Source organism: Diospyros lotus, chromosome 2 (genome assembly GCF_014633365.1).
Source record: "Diospyros lotus cultivar Yz01 chromosome 2, ASM1463336v1, whole genome shotgun sequence".
In the NCBI taxonomy this organism is placed as follows: Eukaryota; Viridiplantae; Streptophyta; class Magnoliopsida; order Ericales; family Ebenaceae; genus Diospyros; species Diospyros lotus.
In genome coordinates, this window is record NC_068339.1 from 44,337,848 (window position 1) to 44,357,487 (window position 19,640).

The 19,640-nt window shown below is 38.1% G+C and overlaps 1 protein-coding gene across 1 annotated transcript; it reads left to right on the top strand.

Moving 5' to 3' along the window:
• The first annotated feature begins 212 nt into the window (after nt 1–212).
• LOC127795351 (ubiquitin carboxyl-terminal hydrolase 6-like) lies at nt 213–17,997 on the top strand. The gene is made up of 18 exons (XM_052326968.1): nt 213–313; nt 2,789–2,934; nt 3,052–3,087; nt 3,178–3,285; nt 4,347–4,447; nt 4,548–4,674; nt 4,929–4,988; nt 5,103–5,170; nt 6,219–6,269; nt 7,301–7,409; nt 15,677–15,765; nt 15,873–15,942; nt 16,037–16,117; nt 16,266–16,361; nt 16,448–16,496; nt 17,055–17,174; nt 17,266–17,340; nt 17,692–17,997. The coding sequence occupies exons 1-18, from the start codon at nt 304–306 to the stop codon at nt 17,745–17,747; spliced, it is 1,452 nt and encodes a 483-aa protein (XP_052182928.1). The 5' UTR covers nt 213–303; the 3' UTR covers nt 17,748–17,997.
• The last annotated feature ends 1,643 nt before the right edge of the window (nt 17,998–19,640 follow it).

The following is a 19,640-nucleotide window of genomic DNA, read 5'->3' on the forward strand; positions in this document are numbered from 1 at the left end:
TATTAATTTTAAAATATTACAAAATACGATATATTTATTACCAATCAATAAAAAATAAATGATATTTATTTAAAATGTGTCAAAATAAACAAAAAAATAAATTATAATCACAACGTATTTTTTAAAATAAAAATAAGAAATGAACTTATTTTATATATTATATTTTTAAGTAAAAACTAAAAAGCTAAATAGCTCTCCCCCTTCTCCTTATATATACGAGCGAATGTGGTGCCCTTCACGGCAAGAAAACAGGGAAATAGCGGACGCCTCTTCCGATCCTGCCAACACCGAAGCTCTCCAACCATGCCGACAGGTCAGGGAACCCTCAGCTTCTCCCCGATTTCCGTACTTGGCTTTAGATTCCTGCTGAAATTGAAGCTAGATGCTTGTTTATGTCTAATCACACTCTTATTTTGTGTTTCAGCTTCCGATTTTTCCTTTTATTTGCCGTAATCTGTTGTTATCATGTCCTGCCGTTATGCTCTTCTATCCGATGAATGGATAGGGTTTTTATTGTATTTTGCTGATTGTTCGCGTTCAGATGGATGGATTTTTTTGGTCTGTCGATATTACGAACGGCTATCTATGTCGGTATAGGGGTTCTGAAGTGGGATGTCAAGGTGAAACAGTCATTTTTTCGTCAATGCTTGTGGGGCATGGCTTGCCACCAGTACGAAAGAGTTCAATTTGACGGTGCTAATTGCTGTTTAGAGTACCGTTCACTAGGTTTATAGCTACTGATGATGTTGCAGCGAGAGATTTGAGTGCTTGTTGGGAGTTTGGTTCGCTCAGGCTTGATTTCTGTTGTACTCTTGTTTTGACAAGAAAAACCCTAATCCTGTCATGTACGCCCATATATTTTTTTGACAATCATAACTTAGTAACTGTGATTTATTCACACGAGCTTCTTCTTGATTTATGGTGATAGCTAATGAGTTGTTGCTTAAACTGGGAACTCATTTTTGTTGCCAGTTTCCAGCATCGAGTGCTAGAATAGGTTTGTGTCGACTAGGGTTGCATATTTAAGCATTGTGCATGTATCTGCATTGGCTCATTTCGTGCCTTTATAAAGATAGTTAGTTATTCGTGGGATCCTACTCAATACTTTTGGAGAAAAAGAAAGATTGTCTCCTGCGAAAACAACATAAAAACGTTTGAATTCTTTAATTACTTTTTAGTGGGCCAGTGTTAGAGATTTCACATCTCCCTTTGCAAATTCTTATTTGAAATTTCTTGTTGGTTACACAGTTTCATTAGCTAGTCCATATTCCAAGTCTTCATGTAAAATGACTTTATATATACCTGAAAAGCATATAGTTTCTAGTGTGATAAACATTTATGAAACCTAACCAATGTCTAATATTTAGAGGCTACTATTCACAGCACAGCCTTGACATGTCAATGATAGTTGATGCATTCCACTTGGATAAAATTGAAGCACACGAAAGCACTATCAGAAGTTACAAAAATAGTATGTCGTTCCCCGATATTGTGAATACAATAATAACAAGCACAAGTCTAAATCCCACTAAGTGGCCCACACCTATTATGAATATAATTACAAAATTTACTTATATTACAAAAACCGAACGAGAGGAGGAAAGAGAAGAAAACGGACATGCAACATTTGCTTTGTTTGGATAGGCAGGATTTAAAATCCTACATCCACATGCATGTTTCGTTTTTTTTATTGATATTGACTATTGAGGTTATTATTTGGGAATTTGATAAGCTACTTACCATATTTGAAGAGTTAAACTACTTTTGAGTGTTTATTTCCTTAGTTGTTGGTATGAAGTAAAAGTTTTAACATTTGTACTTGGATAATTTGATATACATGAAAACATTATGAAAAAGTTGAAAATAATGTGATACTTCTTAATAGAGTACAACAACAACAATAATCACAAGCCTTAAAATCACTAAGTAGGGCTACTCCTATTATGAATATATCACAAATTTACTTCTATTACCTTTCCTAAAAGATATTTGAGAATGCAAGAAATCCTTAATTTATTAGAAAACTTATGGAAATAGAAGGAGAGGAGAAAAGATGGACTGTTGGTAAGATGAAAAGAAAATGGACATGCCGCTTCGGTTTGTTTGGAATAGGCAGGATTTCAAATCCCCGACCAAATTCTATATATATATATATATATATTTTTTTTTTCAATTGATATCGAGGCTATGGTGTGGGATTTTGATAAACTACTCACTGTATTTGAAGAACTAAACAACTTGTGGAAAAGGTTATGGGTTTAGGTATGTAACAGGTTGGTGGGAAATTTAGAGGTAAAAATATGGCGAAAAGATGGATTTCAGGGGCTGAAAATTGATCTGAAACTAGGCTTATGGAAATTCCTCCTGGAGCCTTAGATATTGAATTCTAAGGTGTCTAGTGGAAAGGTGGAGACATAACTGAAAATTTACCTATGGTGTTTCTAGACTAGAGAAACAGCTTGTAATAAAGTCCTAAAAGAAATCTAGTAGAGGGTTTTAGAAAAGAGAAGAGTCTGGTTCACTTGTCAGTAGGTTACTAAAGACATGTATCATAGAGTAGAAATGTATGTTATGACTGACAGAAGATATACTATGGCCCTTTCATCTATAACTGGAGCCTTATGGTCTGACCGTCACAAAGGAGCCTAATGCTCCAGGGTTGCTTAAGAAAATATTTTTCAGATCATAGCTGCTTGTTTTTCCTGTGCATCAACTGACCTACGTTATCAATTTCATTTCGGGGTGCCTGTTTATTGGATTTCATATTGTTATGCATTTATACTGGCAGTGAGTGTTAAATGGCAAAAAGAGACCTTCCCAGCTGTAGAAATTGACACAAACCAGTCACCATATGTTTTCAAATGTCAGTTGTATGATCTAACAGGAGTGCCTCCTCAGAGGCAGAAGATTATGGTTAAAGGTGGTTTATTAAAGGTAAACAAATGGTTATTGTAATTTATTACTTGCAAAATCATTCTGATTGGAAGTTCCAATAGCATACTTTCTAAAGGGGGCTATTAAGCTTGTTGACGCATTCTTCTGAAAATGTAGGATGATGCTGATTGGTCAAAATTAGGAGTGAAAGAGGTAGATCATCTTTCTATTTTATGTCACGTGTAACTTTGCTATACCGAGAATTAATTTTTCAGTATATTATGTAATGTCTGTTGTGTCTAGGGTCAAAAGTTGATGATGATGGGAACAGCAGATGAGATCGTGAAGGCCCCAGAAAAGGGCCCTGTTTTCATGGAAGATCTACCAGAAGAAGAACAAGTGGTTGCTGTGGTATGGTTCTTTACTTTCTTGTTGTAGATAGGAAACATTAATTGGGTTTTTGTTATTCCCTAGGTTCCTCCTGCATTAGCCTTGTATGGACCGTGTCTAGTTTACGTAATTAAGTTTAATGGTTCAGTTGGGGAACCTTGGACACATTCCACCGCTTCATTTTCTTTCCACTAAACACTGGGAGGAAATACATAGTTCAGGTATACTTATTTAATTATGGTAGTTTTTCATCTGTGCCTTCTCTTATTATGTAGACTCAGGCGAGAGACATAAACGACCTGCTTTGGGGTGGGATTCCTAAAATGGTACTGAGCTTTGGGGTGCAATTCACCCTGATGCTGTAATGTTATTCCATTGCCATCTTTTTTATCCTCTCCCTTGGTTTATTTTCTACTCCACAGAAGCCATGATTTCTTCTCTTTTTTTGACTTGGTTGATTCACCGGCTGTTTTCTGAGAATTGTTAACATTTCTTTCTCATTTATTTGAGGAAGTTTGTTCCATAATTCCATATTTTGACTGCTCAAACCTAGAGTTTATGGTGTATGATTCAAGATAAGCAAGAAAATGGCTGCATATTAGCTTAGTACCGTGCAAGGACTTTTGCACTAAGGCACTCAGCCATTGCTTTCTCTGATGCATCCTTCTGCTTTGTCACGGGTAGTCCCCACGTAGTTTCCACAACAACATTTTGGAGTCAATAATATCTCTACAAATGGTGAAACATGAATTCTTCCAATTTGTGTTCCTAGAACCTGCTTTAGAATGTTTGGGAGGCTCAAATATATGGACTTGAAGCTGGATTAACTATACAATTGCTTGGTTTTTTTCATATCCAACTCACTATTTTTTCATGGATTTTAATTTAAACTTGGCATTGATATTTGTTTTTGACTGCAAGCCATAGAATGAAGAAATTTGGTACTTCCATCTTTTGTTTTGTTTAGTTTGCCTCCAGAATTGTACTCTATTTTGTAGATTTGGCTGAAAAGACTCCAAATATTTTTACACTTTTTATATGCCCAAGTGCTGAAATTTAACAATTAGCACATCTGCCTGCAGGGTCATACTGCCGGCTTAATTAATCTTGGCAATACCTGTTACATGAACTCTACGGTACAATGCTTGCATTCAGTTCCAGAGTTGAAATCGGCATTGATTAAGTGAGTTTTTATCCATGCGAAGCATATCAGAAAAGATTTTTTGGATGGCATTATACTCACTTCACAGAGTTCTTGCACCGTTTGCTTTTTGGTTGATAAGGTACCCGCATTCTGGAAGAAGCAATGATTTGGACCAGTCTTCTCATATATTGACTGTAGCAACAAGAGATCTATTTAATGAGCTTGACAAAAGTTATAAACCCGTGGCTCCGGTGCAGTTCTCCATGGTATTTCCTTTTGCATAGTTGTATATAATTCTTTTTCCAGTCTCAATACTGCATACCAAAGTATAGTCCAAATAACTTCATAAGTGCCACATACCAGAACTTGGTATCTTCTTCTGCAATGCACCATAGAACTATTGGTCAGAATGTCATTGGTGATAAGGGGATAGGTGTATGCGTCTATTTTAGGTGCTGTATGTACATAAAATTGATAGACAAGGCAAATGAGTATAACGAGTTTCTTAATGTGCCCACAGGTTTTGCAGAAAAAGTATCCACAATTTGGCCAGCTTCATAATGGATCCTTAATGCAGCAGGTTTCTCTCCCCCCACTCCTCCCTCCTTCCTTGTATCGTTCTCAAGTCTGAAGCATGTCTTTCACTGTTCTAAATTTCTTGTGGTGTTGATGCTTTACTGTTATGCACGTGCAGGATGCTGAAGAATGTTGGACACAACTTCTATATACCCTTTCTTTGTCTCTTAGGTCACCAGGTTCCAGGTAGTAATTCCTAGTGTTAAAACATTGTTGTCTTTCAAAATGTGTTTTCTGGAAACTAGCTACGGCTTGTGTGCTCTCTCTCTATTTTTTCCCTTTGCCTAGATTGGCCTTTACACATCAAAAATTAGTGTCTTTTATCTGTTTTTTGTCTGTCCCCTCTATCAGTTCATGGAATTTGCTGTCCTATACTCGATGAATGTCTGATTCAAAATTCTTGTGCCTTGCTGTATTTGTTAAGGTTATCTATATCGCCACAAAATTGTCCATATACACTACCTTTTTACATTTCCAGACACATTTATGCACACACTTCTCTTCATGCATTTAGAGGTTACATTTCCCCCTCTCTTTTATTTACCCTTTTTGGTGACTAGTGGTTTCTTGACGCAGCACGAAGCAAAGGATTTCCAGCGAAATCCTTCTAAAACAAAGAAACTGGAATCCGCCAGTGATAGGAGTAACAAAACTGGAATCCACCAGTAATTTGGAGTAAAACTCACAAAATAATTTCATTCAAAGTTGACATTAATGAAGAGGACAACATGTTTAAATACTACTAACAACCCTAAACCCTAAAATAAACATAAAACTGAAAGACAAAAAAATAGACATAAATTAAAATACTGTTTGACTAGTATTATAAATGCTATTTTGAGCTTGAGCCCCAAATCCGTCCTACATCATTTCTTGGTTATTTAACTGAGATCACCTTCCACAATATTTGGTGAAAACCTTGAAAATTAATGCCTTTTTTTCCCCTCTCCCGTTTTCATTATGAAACTTGGATCCTATACTTCATCGTGTGCACTTAACTTCACACTCCCTTTTTGTGCTTTGCTTTGTTGAAGTTGTCTGTATTTGCACAAAATTGTCTAAGCAGTACCTTTTAGCATTCAAAGATCCACTTGTATACAACAAATTTGTCTGTGTGTATTTTTAGGTTACACATCTTGTTACTCTCTCTCTCTCTCTCTCTCTCTGTTTGTGCTGATAAATAGTGGTTTTTGTTGGTTTTAAAGCAACCATCTTCCACAATGTTTGTTTGTAGTGAGAATCCGGACACTGTGAAGGCACTCTTTGGTATTGAACTTGTTAGCAGGTATTTTCTGTACTAGTTCTTTTATGGCAACTATACGCATATTTTTATTATTTTAGTATTATCTAACTTAATCTACACAAGAAGCATTTACATAGAATCTATTGAATAATTGAAAAAGGTAGAGATGTTAAGATTTATTGACACTATTGAAAAGCCATTCATTGATGTTTCTGTAGTGATTTGTATTTCGAGGTCTTTGAATTTTGTTCTTGATTGGATCTTAAGAGTAGTAAATCTCCACAAGCTTTAAAAAAGTGCTTAGGTTTACGGGGTTTCACACCAAGAGAGTGAAGGGTGAACTGGTGAAGGACTTGACTGTAAAGATGTGTAATATGGGGTTGCTGATTGAATTTGTAAATATTCATATCTTCTGAAGTATGTAGGTTCCTTTTTCTATGAGAAGTTGGATTTTGTTACTAACCTACTCCATGTCTACTGCATGAACTTTGTCCAGCAGATGTGACGCTGGATCTGTCATTTTTATTCCTGATTGAAATATTTAGTAGTATTGGGGAAGGAGATGGTATTTTGGTAAACACTTTTCTCACTGCAATTAGAAAAATACAGAAATCATTCATATGAGAACCTTATTGGCTTTCTGCCGCAGATCAAACCTTCAATGGCCATTGCTAAAATTCTTATGGATTAAAATTCAGTTCCTTGCTTTTTGCTAAATGTGCTTAGGTAGTGGAAAATGATTCTAGTGTTAGATCATTCCATTTTTTATATGTTAAAAGATTGATTACTTTCATTGTTTTGATGTGGCAAATTTCTCCCCCCTCTTAATAGCAGGAGCATGATTATGTTTTCTCTTCATCTATGTCACTTAAGTTCCCCCCCCCCCCCTCTCTCACCGTACATATTATATTCTAGAGGTTTTTGCTTTTCTGGTGCTTGACCAGACTATTGGTGCACTGTTGATTTGTGCCTTTATGGTAACAAAGTGACAATTTAAATATGGTTGGTTTTATTTTACGGCTATGAAAAGCATATTGCAATGAATTTATTTCTTGGTGGTTTTGTGAGTTCAGGGTGCACTGTGAAGAAAGTGGTGAAGAAAGCTCAGAGACAGAATCAGTTTATGCGCTGAAGTGCCACATATCACACGAAGTGAACCATTTGCACGAGGGGCTGAGGCATGTAAGTACTATAGCTGAATAATTTTATTTTTCTTTCCTTTTAAACACATTGCTCATGTGATGCTCTTAAATTGACAAGCTCTTGCTACATGTGTCTGAGGTTGAGAGTACATATGAGGTTTATCTGTCGGAAGATTTTTTCTGTAGAACTAATTATTGCAACCTCAGAATTCTTCTTAACTTTGATAGAATAATATAGACTTAGAATTTTTTGTCTGATAATCCTAGCTGGTTTCTTTTGCGCTAGTAACCTCTTAAAAGTTTAACATAAAAACTTTCATAATGGTGACATGTTAAACATTCATGCGAATTGTATGTTAATTTTGAAAATCAGATTAGGGTGTCAAATGGGAAAGGAAAAGGGTTAATGGTTGAATTGAGTTTCAAAATACAACAATATATCAAGCCTTGAATTCTAGCTTGCCAATCATTTCTATGTATGACCTTATCTTCTATTAGGCAATTGTGATTTGCATCATACTTAAAGGTCTCTCACCAAGCCTTTCTTAGTACCTTTGCTCTTTTGCTAAATACTTGTCCCATTCTTTCCAATCTTTTCATAAAGCCTCTATTTATCTTCTTCTTACATGCCCAAATCATTTTAATTGTGTTTCACTCATCTTATCTCAAATAGGAGCCAATTTGACCTTATTACAAATAATCCCTTTTTTAACTTTTATCTTTTCTCGCATGGGCGCATATCCATCATAACATACTTATCTCTATTATGTTCATATTTTTTATGTGGTGCTTTATTATCCAACATTCTATGCCATACAACAAAACTAGTTTTATAGCCGTCTTATAAAATTTTCCTTTTAGCCTTAATGGAATCTTCCAAAAAATGTGGGGTGCATTTTTCCATTTTAACCATCCTTTCTTAATTATGTGAAAGTATGAATAATGTCTTCATTAAATAAATAAATGAATAAATAAAACTTTGATATATAAAAAGGGTGTCCCCAGTGCATGGGTCTTGCTTTGCAAGGGTCAAGGGAGGGATGTAATGTTAGAATTGAATATGATGGGGGGGGGGGGAGGGAATTCTCCCTTGAACCGAGGAGAATTGGGTAGAATAGGGGGGAAAAACAGAAAGAAGGAGAGGGATAAGAGAATTAGAGAGAGAGAGAATTAGGTGGGAGAATTATATTGATGTATTCTCAACATGCCCAAAGGAGCAATATCAGTAATGTTTTATACTGATCTGACTTCAAGGAAGTTGCCAAAAGCAACCTCTCCATCACCAATTACAATTTATTTGAATTTGAAATTAGGCCTAATTGTAATTCCCACCTACCAAATTGCTAATTACAATTGTAATCCCATGACAATTCCCCTCCCCCTCGGAAACTTCTTGTCCTTAAGAAGTTTAGAGTAATCCAGCCACCTTTGGAAATTGGTTGAGCAAGTTGGAAAGGTATTCCCATGCGTTATTCTTTGAATGAAGATTAGACCACCGTACCAACACCTATGTCAAAGGGGCTCCTTATCAGTATACGATTCTTTTATCAAGGATAGCCACGAGTTCGAAGACCTCATTAGGATCAAGAAGCAAGGCGGGCAAGTTGTGCTCACTGGGTTTGCTCCAACAGACCTCTTAAGTAAGGATACATGAAACACTGGGTGGATTTGGGAATCCAGGGGTAGCTATAGCTTGTAGGCGACCTTACCTACCCTTGCTAGGGCCTTCAGGTGAGCATGTTTGAGCTTAAGGTATACCTCATCCCCCTCTACAAACTCTCTGTCACTTCTCTTCCGGTCAGCAAAGTGCTTTGTTATGTTTTGGGCATAGGCCATTCCTTTTGTAACATCTTCAACACTTGCTGCCTCTGTTGTAGGTAGGAGTGTTCAAAAAAACCACTAGACCGCTGTTTCCGGCTGAACCGGACAGGAACCAGTTGATTTTTTTGAAGTGGCAGTCTGGTTTGGTTTGGAAAACTGCCAAACCACACGTATATAATATATAATTTTTTGAAAAATATAATTTATATATTATAAATATAAAAAGGGGCAGGCGGTCTCTTCGGCTCTTCCTCTCCTCTTTCTCTCCCCTTTCCCCCCAACCATACCCTAACCCTAAGCCATTTGCACCCACCCACGCCCGCCACACCCTCTTTCTCTCCCATTTCCCTCGGACGATCGCCGATCGGCGCCACCCCCATTTCTCATTTCTTTCTCTCTCACATTCTCTGTCTATTGCTCTCTGCTCTCACAGCCTCTCTTCGATCGCTGCCACTGCCTCCCATTGCCGTGAGCTCCATCGCCCTCCATCGTCGCCATCCACAACGCTGTAGCCAATGGTCGCTGACTCGTTGCATCTCGCTCTCACTCTCGCTGTTTGCTGGTGGTCTGGTCGCTGCGGCGCTCCCTCTGCCTCTTTGTCGCTCTTTGCTTTGGTTTATTGCACGTTGACTTCTCTCTTGCTCGCTCTCGGACCCTCCACTCTTGATCCGTTCTATGGCCGTTGACTTCGGACAGCTCGGTGGTCGACAATCGCTATTGTGCGGGCTGTCCTGCATCCCTGCCTCTCTCTCACTCTCGCTCACTACCACTGTAAGTTATCTCCTTTGCTGCTCTATTGGGTTTTGAGTTTCAGGCTTATAGGACTATTCTATGGGTTTGGTTGTTGGCATATTAGGGTTTCCTGTTTCTCAAATCGCAGAAACAAACCACTCGGTCTGTTAAGAGGTGCAAACTACATGTGCGGTTTGGTGCATTTTTTTGCCCAAACATTTGCTTTTGATCAATATTGCATCAGACCGCAGAAATCGCACTGCAAATTGCGGTGCGGTCTGGTGCGGTTTTCGCAAACCAAACCAAATCGTGCAGTTTGGTTTAATGCCAAACCGCATGTGCAATTTGGCGTGTTGAAAATAGTCTAAATCGCCCAAACCGCACCATGAACACCCCTAGTTGTAGGTAGGAATCCACGGTGGCCATTGTGGCATTTCTTGGAATAGTAAGGAGCCGAGGTGGTTTGTAACCATAGAGGGCCTCGAAAGGGGTCATTTTTATGGAGCTATGGTGGCAACCACTGATGCCACCCCTGGGATGTAAGAAACAAAGGCACCTCAAATAGGTCTCTAGACATTGGTTAACCCGTTTAGTTTGTCCATCAAATTTAGGGTGGTATGTTGAGGACATATGTAACTTGGTTCCCAAATTCTTGAACAATTCCTTCCAGAAAAGGCTAGTGAACACTTTGTCTCTATCGAGACTATGGATTTAGGTACTCCATGTAGTTTTACCACCTAGTCTAGGAAGAGGTGGGATACCTCTTGAATTGTGAAAAGGTGTGTCAGCCCTATGAAATGGGCGAACTTGGTGAATCTATCCACCACTACCAAGATACAATCCTTACTCTTGGATCTTGGCAACCCTTTCACAAAATCCATTGATATATTGGACCAAGCTTGGGTTGGGATAGGAAGGGGTTGTAGTAGCCCAAGGGTAGCTACTATTTCATGCTTACATCTCCTACAGGTGTCACACTTCATCACATAGTCAACCACCCATTTCTTTAATCTTAGCCAATAGAAAAGCTGCTTAACTCGGTGGTAGTTATTCTGCATACCTGAATGGCCCCCCAAAGGTGATCCATGCAAAGTCTCCAATATTTTCTCCTTCAGTGTCTCACTATTCCCAATAACCAACCTTCCCTGATATCTCAATGCCCCATTGTTTACGGTAAACCCAAACTTGCTATTTGGATTTAAGATGAGTTGCTCCAATAATCCCCTTGACCAATCATCTTGCTCATAACTAGCAATAATGTCCCGATACCAATTAGGGATAACAAAGGTGATCGATGCCCAAAGTCCTTTCTTCCATACATCGAGATAGGGCATCTGCTACCTTGTTCTCTCTTCCCTTCCAATATTGGATGACATAATCTAATCCCATCAACTTTGCCATCCCGTTTTTTTTTTTGGAGGTGTGTATGCGACCTTTATTGCAAGAGAAATTTTAAGCTTTTATGATTCGTCTTGATGATAAATTGACCACTCTCCAAGTAATGTCTCCATTTTTCAACCGCAATCAAAACTGCTAGCAATTCCTTATCATACACACTCAACCCTTGGTGTCTTGGACTTAGGGCCTGGCTAATGAATGCCAGTGGCCTCCCTCCTGTGTGAGCACTGCCCCCACCCCTATGTTGCTTACATCAATTTCTAGGGTGAATGGTTTAGAGAAATCTGGCAGCCCAAGAGTGGACACTTCACTCATTGCTTGCTTGAGCTGCCCAAAGGCCTCCTCTGTGTTATCATTCCAAGAGAACCCTTCTTTCTTCAATAGGTCAGTTAAGGGCTTGTTGATCACACCATAATCCCTCACAAATCTCAAGTAGTACCCGATCAAACCCAAAAATCCCCTCAGGGCTTTCACACTTGTAGGTCTTAGCCATGCTACCATATCGGCCACCTTCTTAGGATTAGTGCTCACGCCCGCACTGGATATCACATGCCCAAGTACTCCACTTGTGGTTGTGCAAAGGCACACTTAGATTTCTTAATAAACAATTGATTGAATCTAAGGACCTCTAGGGTTGGTTCTTAGGTGGTCAATGTGTTGTTGAAATGAAGGGCTATATACAAGGATGTCATCAAAGAAAACAAGAATGAATTTTTGAAGGTAGGGCTCAAAAATGTGGTTCATTAGAGCCTGGGCGTGTTTTAACTCATCCAAAAGGTCTTCAATTATAGGGATTGAAAACTTGTTCTTGACAGTGTGGGTGTTTAGCTGGCGGTAATCAATACAAAAGCACCAATCCCATCTTTCTTTTTAACAATAAGTATAGGTAAGGCATAAGGGCTTTGACTTGGTCAGATGATAGACCTTGTCAGCATGTCTTTTATCAATTTTTGCTTTCTGTTTAGGGGGGTATCTATTGGCTCTGATGTTGGTCGGTTTAGTATTGGGTTTTAGTGTGATGGAATGATTAGTGTTTGTGGGGTGGAAGTGAATTTGGTTCATCGAATATGTCCTTAAATTCGAGTAAGAGTTTATTAAGTAAATCTAATTCATGTACCTTCCAATGGTGATTGTCGAGGGATATCCTCCCTTCCTCTTTTTGTGTTGGCTCCTCCTCCACTTGCTCGACTGCATGGATTGAGAAGAGTTGAGCCACCTGGGTCCATTTTGTCTTTAGAATTTTGTGCAGCTTCTTCCTCGATATCATTTTACACACCCTTGTCTCAGGGCTACCCGTGAGAGTCATTCTCCTGCTTTCTTTCTCAAACGTGACCTCCATTTTATTAAACTCAAAGCTTATAGGACTCACTCCCTTCATGTGGTCCACTCCCAGGACTATATCACATTCCCCCAATTTGAGTAGCCTTAAGTCTGCTTCAAATGTTTCTCTGTGCATCTCCCAACAAAACACCACACAAGCCAATTTGAACATCATCTTGTGATCATTTGCCACTGGTCACTAACAATGGTTGAGTCCCTGCTAACTCACACTTCAATTTCTTGGTTGTCCCCTCATCAAGAAAGCTATGGGTGCTTCCATTATCAATCAACACCATTAGTTTGCTGTCTTGTACCTTCCTTTCCACCTTGATTATCTTGTTGTTAGTAAGGCCTCTGAGGGCGTGGAGTGAGATCTCCATGTTTTCTTCTCCTTCTGCCTGAGTGTTGGGCCCGTCGTCGACTTCCTTTGTTTCTTCTTTTCCCTCCAGTAACAAGAACTGCCTCCGGCATTGGTGCCCTAAGGCATACCTATCCCCACAATAGAAACATAATTTGGATTGCCGCCTCTGTTCTGCGAGCTTCCTGTTGGTTATGGGAATGGCAACAGTAGCTGTTGAATTGCTCATCCCCCTTCCTCCTTGATTGCTTCGTCCTCCTTCCTTTCCCACTCCCTTGCCACCATATTGAAGCGTTCCAGTGTTCATACCCCTCATTTGCCATCTATGTTTCTTCATTAATGCCTCCACTGACAATTCTTGCAACCGTGCACATTCGGCTACTTGCTTGATCGTTTTGGGTTGTAGCATCTTGACAGTAGGTCTAAGTTCTTCACTCAACCCACTCACAAAACTAGAAACAAAATAGCCCTCCCGACTTAGTTTGTTAAACTCTTCCACAAATTCTGCCCAACAACACCCTTCCTTAGCTTCTATCCAACCCTAGAACCAAGCGTCCCCGGCATCATTGAGGTAGGCAATGGCAAGAATCACTCGCTGCTGTTCGGGTACATGATACGCTGAACATCCTCTCACACCTATGTACCCACCACCTTGGATTCACACCATCAAACATGGGGATCTCCAACTTTGGTAATGGAAAGCCAGGCTGATGAGGGACAGCCTGAATTCCCTGCCACCTTTCTATAGCATTCTCCCCTACCACCACCGGATCTGCCTCAAATTCAGAGACATCCTCAGTGCTGTGGGGCTGATATGTGTCCAGTTAAGATTCGGGTCAGATCTCTCCTTGAGAGGGAATTTTGGAGAGTCTTACCTGATTGTTGCTCATAAACATCCTCATAAACAACATCATCTGATCCTTCAATCAATTGTGTTGTTCCCGGCTTTCTTCACTCCATCGCTTCATGGCTCCATCAATTTTTCTTTCCACCACCGACTCCATACTCCCCATTCTGATCTGCATGTCGGCTACCGCCGCTGTGACCTGTTGGAGTTGGGTCTCCATCTACTTCATGCGAGTGCCATCGGCCATAGTGAAGACGAAGAATAATCTCCTCCTGAGATTGTGTTCTGATACCAAAATGTCATAATTGAATATGACATAGGGGAATTCTCGCTTGAACTGAGGAGAATTGGGTAGAATAGGGGGAAGAATAGAGAGAATGAGAGGGAAAAGAGAATGAGAGAGAGAGAGAATTAGGCAGGAAAATTGTATTGATGTATTCTCAACATGCCCAAAGTAGCCGTATCAGCAGTGTTTTATACTGATCCAGCTTCAAGGAAGGCGCCAAAAGCAGCCTCTCGATCACCAATTACAATTTATTTGAATTTGAAATTAGGCCTAACTGCCTAACTGTAATTCCCGCCTACCAAATTGCTAATTACAATTGTAATCCCATGACATGTATTTGTATGTAGCCTTTCCCATTTGCTCTTTTTGTTAAGAGGTTGTTTCAACAATTTGAACCAGTGACCTTAGTCACAAGGGAGCAACCATAGACCTAGAAAGATGAAAAAATTGCCCCCAAAAAGTTAAAAAAATAAAATAAATTAAAACCCAGTTAAACTGGACAGTCCACTGGTTCAACCAGCCGTTTTTTTGCTGGCCAGTATTCTTGATGACCTGGACCTGTCCATTGACTGGTTGCCAGTTAACTCCGTCCAGTCTGATTTTCATTACACTGGTTTTTGTTTTACACATCATTTTCTTTTAAAAGGAAACTGATACAAAAATCTTTCTCATCAAAACATACCAAAAATTATTTTGGTGGAACTTTTATGATATCACTCCAATATTTCTTTTTGGGGTTCCCAAAAGCACAAAAGGAAAACAAAAATTTTGATTACCTACCAAACGGGTCCAACCCAAATAAAGCAAACAAGCATGTAGGCAAAATTTCCAATGAGTTACATGTATTTTGCATTTTAACGTGTAAATCGGATCATCTATCTATTCAAATATACAAGCAAACACCATATTTGGTGTTACCTAATTTTGAAGCCCTGTCAAATTTTCTTTATTCTCAAAATGCCCTCATCTAACTATTCTATTTACTAATCTCCAAACCTCTATCAAGATTTTGTTTTCTTTAAGTACCCTTTAATTCATTTATCAATTACTCAATTTCTCCATCAACGCCCAATATCTTGTAATAACCACCCAAAACTGTCTATACAAAAATTGCCTATGACTATTTGTATTATAAAAATAAAACAAACAGAACAAAAATAAAGAATATCCCGAACATTTATTTGTATTTATATAATCATTAATTGATTCCTCAATTTCTCCATCAACACATACATAAAATTTTCTGTAATAACCACAAAAAACTGTCTACATAGAATTTCTTATTACTATTTGTATTACAAAAATAAAACACACAAAACAATAGACATCCAAACATTTATTTGTATCTATATAATCGTTTATTTAGGTGCAGGTACACAACACATGTCCACCCTAGTGTAAAAAACATTGTTTCTTTCTGTATACCTCAACCGTAGTGGTGTTCTTCCAGTTGGCATTCAGTGAATGGAAGTCTGGCTAAGAATCCTGCAATAGCAGATCCTTTTGACAATTAACCCATTATATTTGCTGATTTACTCCATGCAGGGTCTGAAATCAGAATTGGAGAAAGCTTCTCCTGCTTTGGGCCGCAGTGCAATTTACTTAAAAGATTCACGTATCAATGGCTTGCCAAGGTAAGCCTGGCCTTACTTTCTTACTCGTCGGTTTGGAATACAAGCATCAATAAGCATTAGATGTCAGTCAAATTTTTAAATGTGCCTTCTTTTCCTGTCCATAAAAGGTACTTAACCATTCAGTTTGTTCGATTTTTTTGGAAGAGGGAATCAAACCAGAAGGCCAAGATTTTGCGGGTAACTTCAGTTCACCTTTTCTGCAATTTTCACCTGACAGCCTATTGAGTGCGTGATTGTAAAATAATCTGAAACATCCTTTTGTATATTGCAGAAAGTGGATTATCCACTGGAGTTGGATGTTTATGATCTGTGTTCTAATGATCTTCGCCAAAAATTAGAAGCTCCTCGCCGGGTATATACTTTTCTTTTTAATAATAAATGCTGGGTATACATTTTAGTGTTTTGCTTTGGATGAATTCAAGTTGTGGGGCTTCACTTTATGGGACATTTGCTTGTTCTTTTTTTGCTGATCAATTTTGTTCTTGGCATGCCATTACCAGAAATTAAGAGATGAAGAAGGTAAAAAGCTTGGTTTAAAAACCAATGATAAGACCTCAGGTTCTGCGAGCAAGGATGTCAAGATGACTGATGCTGAGGTACCTCTATCTACGGCATCTATAACCATACAAAACATACCAATTTGGTATGGGTGTTTTCATATTTCCTTATTTCTTTTATGCAGGGACCGTCAAATGGCAGTGGAGAATCATCTAATGCGATCTCACAGGAAGGTGATAAATTTCTTTATATCTTTTTGAGCTTCAATTGAAGGAACCTTTAAGTACTTTTTATGAGGATCCGGTTCATGCTTTCCAGATTTTATAGCTGGGGCTCGCTATAAATGTGTTTTGGTCACTATTTTGGGCCTGTAAAGTACTATACAGGATTCTTAGCTTCAAGGCCTAGAGTATAATGGTTCTCAATGGAAGCTTGGATTCTTTATGAGTATTTGTCCGCGGGCCAGTGGCAGATAACTCTAGTTCCATGACTGGAGACCAGTTTCACACGGATCTTCTTATAATGCTTCTATGTCAAAGCTTTTTAAGCTTTTAAGTTGACCAAACTCCAAAGTGTGTCCTGTATGTTTTAGGAAGGTTCCCAATGAAAAAAAATTCTCTTTGGACTTCTATGTTGGGTGGTAGTTCCATTTATAATGCAATCGACGCCCATCAAAGCTCGCCATGTATGGTGACTCTGATTCACATTCACTATAAAATGAGAGAAGAGTTGAATGGACACGTTAATGTTAGATCAGTCAGCAACTTATTTTAGTTCTCAACTCTGTCCAGGTGTTGTACCCGAGAAGGAGATGCACTTGACTGGAATATATGATCTGGTTGCTGTGCTGACTCACAAGGGTAGAAGTGCTGATTCAGGGCATTATGTTGCTTGGGTCAAGCAAGAAAGTGGTTAGTTCACCCACAAAAAAAACAGAAAAGAAATTCCTTTGCACTACTTTATGTTAGATTTAATCCTCTAAGAAAATGGGTTCGGTCACAGGGAAATGGATTCAGTATGATGATGATAATCCCATCCCTCAACGGGAAGAAGATATTACAAAACTTTCTGGGGGAGGTAAGATGTTTTCTACCACAATCCATAATGTTGTCTATTCCACACTTTGTAGCCCTGATGGCATGCATAATCTGAGAAAATTCTTGCCATCATATAATCCTCATGAGGATGTTTCCAAAATCTATCCAGGGCAACCTTTACTATCATTTGACAATGCTTCATTACGCTCTCTCTCTTCTCCTTTTTATTTTTTCCTGTTTAGATATATATATTGAAAAAAGGTCCATTATCTAGTGAGCTATGCTAACACCGGGTTATTTGGTTGGATAAAGTGGCAACAGACTCAATGTTTTACAATATTTATAGGACCTGGCTAGCTGCTTAATGAAACTGCTTTTCAATTTGTTTCAGGTGATTGGCATATGGCTTACATCTGCATGTACAAAGCTCGCCTTGCCCCCATGTAAATTACTATTTATTGGAATAATCAGTGGAGGGCTTACTTGCTTTATCAAAAACTGATTAAATATGCTATGACCAGTTTGTTTTAGATTGTGCTTGTTTTACCCCTAGGCTAATGAATTTGTGGGCTAAGCTTTGGTGACTTTTATGTGTGTGTTTATGCATTTCTTCTTTCAACTTATACTAAAAGAAAATGAAAAATGTCGTTGGGACAATCAACCCTTGATTAAGGTGAGCAATGATCTTGTTTTCTGGCTGGCTGTTGTTCTTTTTCATCATTGTTTTGTTGGTGTGTAGTGGTGCCGAAGGAATGCCAAGCCTCTTTTGTGGAAGATGGTATGATAGTTCTCCACTTTGCTTTTTCATTGTAAATATTGGGCTTCCACCAAGCCACATTTTGATGAAATGCTAGTGTCATACTATTATTATTATTTATTCTTTTATTTTTTTATGCACACTACTTAACATACCGATAAGGGTTAGTTTTAGATACCCACTTAAGATGTGATGTAATCTTCACTTTGTATTAAAATTTTTTGCACTCTACTTAACATACTGATAAGGGTTGGACATACTTTTCAAGGGTAGCGAAAACATCGACAAAGTTGTGTAAGTTCGATAGTACTTATTTAAGGAGTTTTAGATATTAAGAGAGAAAGTGGTTAGAATCATTTTATACCCAAAAAAAAGAAAAAAGAAAAAAGGAGAGGATTGTTAACCAAAATGTGGTTTTAGAGGTTAAGAAAAAATTTGTAAAAATGGCTTATGTGAAGCAAATGCTATTTTAGAACTAGCGTCAAGGGTTCATAAATTTCTAGATTTTAGGTTTGTATTCTTAGATTAAAAAAAATGCAGATAACTATCTCAAAGTAACAATAAGTTTAATGGAACCCAAATGTTATATCAAATTTCAAGTAAGTTTGCGTAATAAAATTCTTCTAACAACAGAAAAAATATCTATTAAATGTCACTCTCAAGAGCAGTAAAGAGCGAAGTGTTGGATGGTGAGTGCACTTGGGAAATTAAACAAAATGTTCAGGAAGTAGGCAACAAAAGAAGGGGTGTCCAAAATTTGACCAATTTTAAGGACCACTGCCAAAGCCTTATTGGGTTTGATTGAATGCCAATTCTGTGATTGACACCGACCATTCTTAATTGGATAGTGCAAGTCACCATGGGGCTCTCTCCATGCTCTCTCTGTTCCCATTCTATATTTTCTGATTTTTGATAATAAAAAATAAAAAAAAATCACTACTCTGCTATATTTTTTCAATAATTTAGTGAAGATGATGGGTAAAATTGGTATTTTAAAAAATGACTCGTGAATAGAATCATTTGCTTATAATAATAATGTAATAATTATAATTCATTCATATAATTATTTTTGGGAGTTTAGTAGAGGAGATAAAAGAGTTGAATTTCCATATCCAACCATCTGGTCTGGATCACCTCTTGTCTACCTGTATTTGTTTGAATATACAGACACACACACACACACATACATTCAAATGTCCCATTGATGACATTCAAACTGGTTGGCAAGCCGTAACACACCACAGGAAAGCGAAGACTTGAAGGTGATGAAAGGAGCAGTCAATCATCTATTATTTCAAAGCTTTGATGAAGAAGTCGGCTATATATTAGCTGCTACATTGAATTGAGGGGGACATCCACTCTCTCTGCCAAGGAGTGGGTGCCCCTTATTGTGGGGGAATCTAATCTATGATTTCACGTGTAAATCATGATGTGATATTATAAATTAATTATAATTTATTACATATATATTATTTATAAATATATAATATTAAATTATCGATGATGCGTGCTAACAATGTGTGCATGTGAACAAAGATTCATTAGGGAAAAATAAATATTCAATTTATCCGAACTAATCGAAT

Coding starts and splice junctions, on each gene's coding strand:
- LOC127795351 (XM_052326968.1), top strand. Junction 16,118..16,265: donor AATTAGAAGCTCCTCGCCGG/GTATATACTTTT, acceptor TGCCATTACCAG/AAATTAAGAGATGAAGAAGG. Junction 17,175..17,265: donor TTGGGTCAAGCAAGAAAGTG/GTTAGTTCACCC, acceptor GTTCGGTCACAG/GGAAATGGATTCAGTATGAT.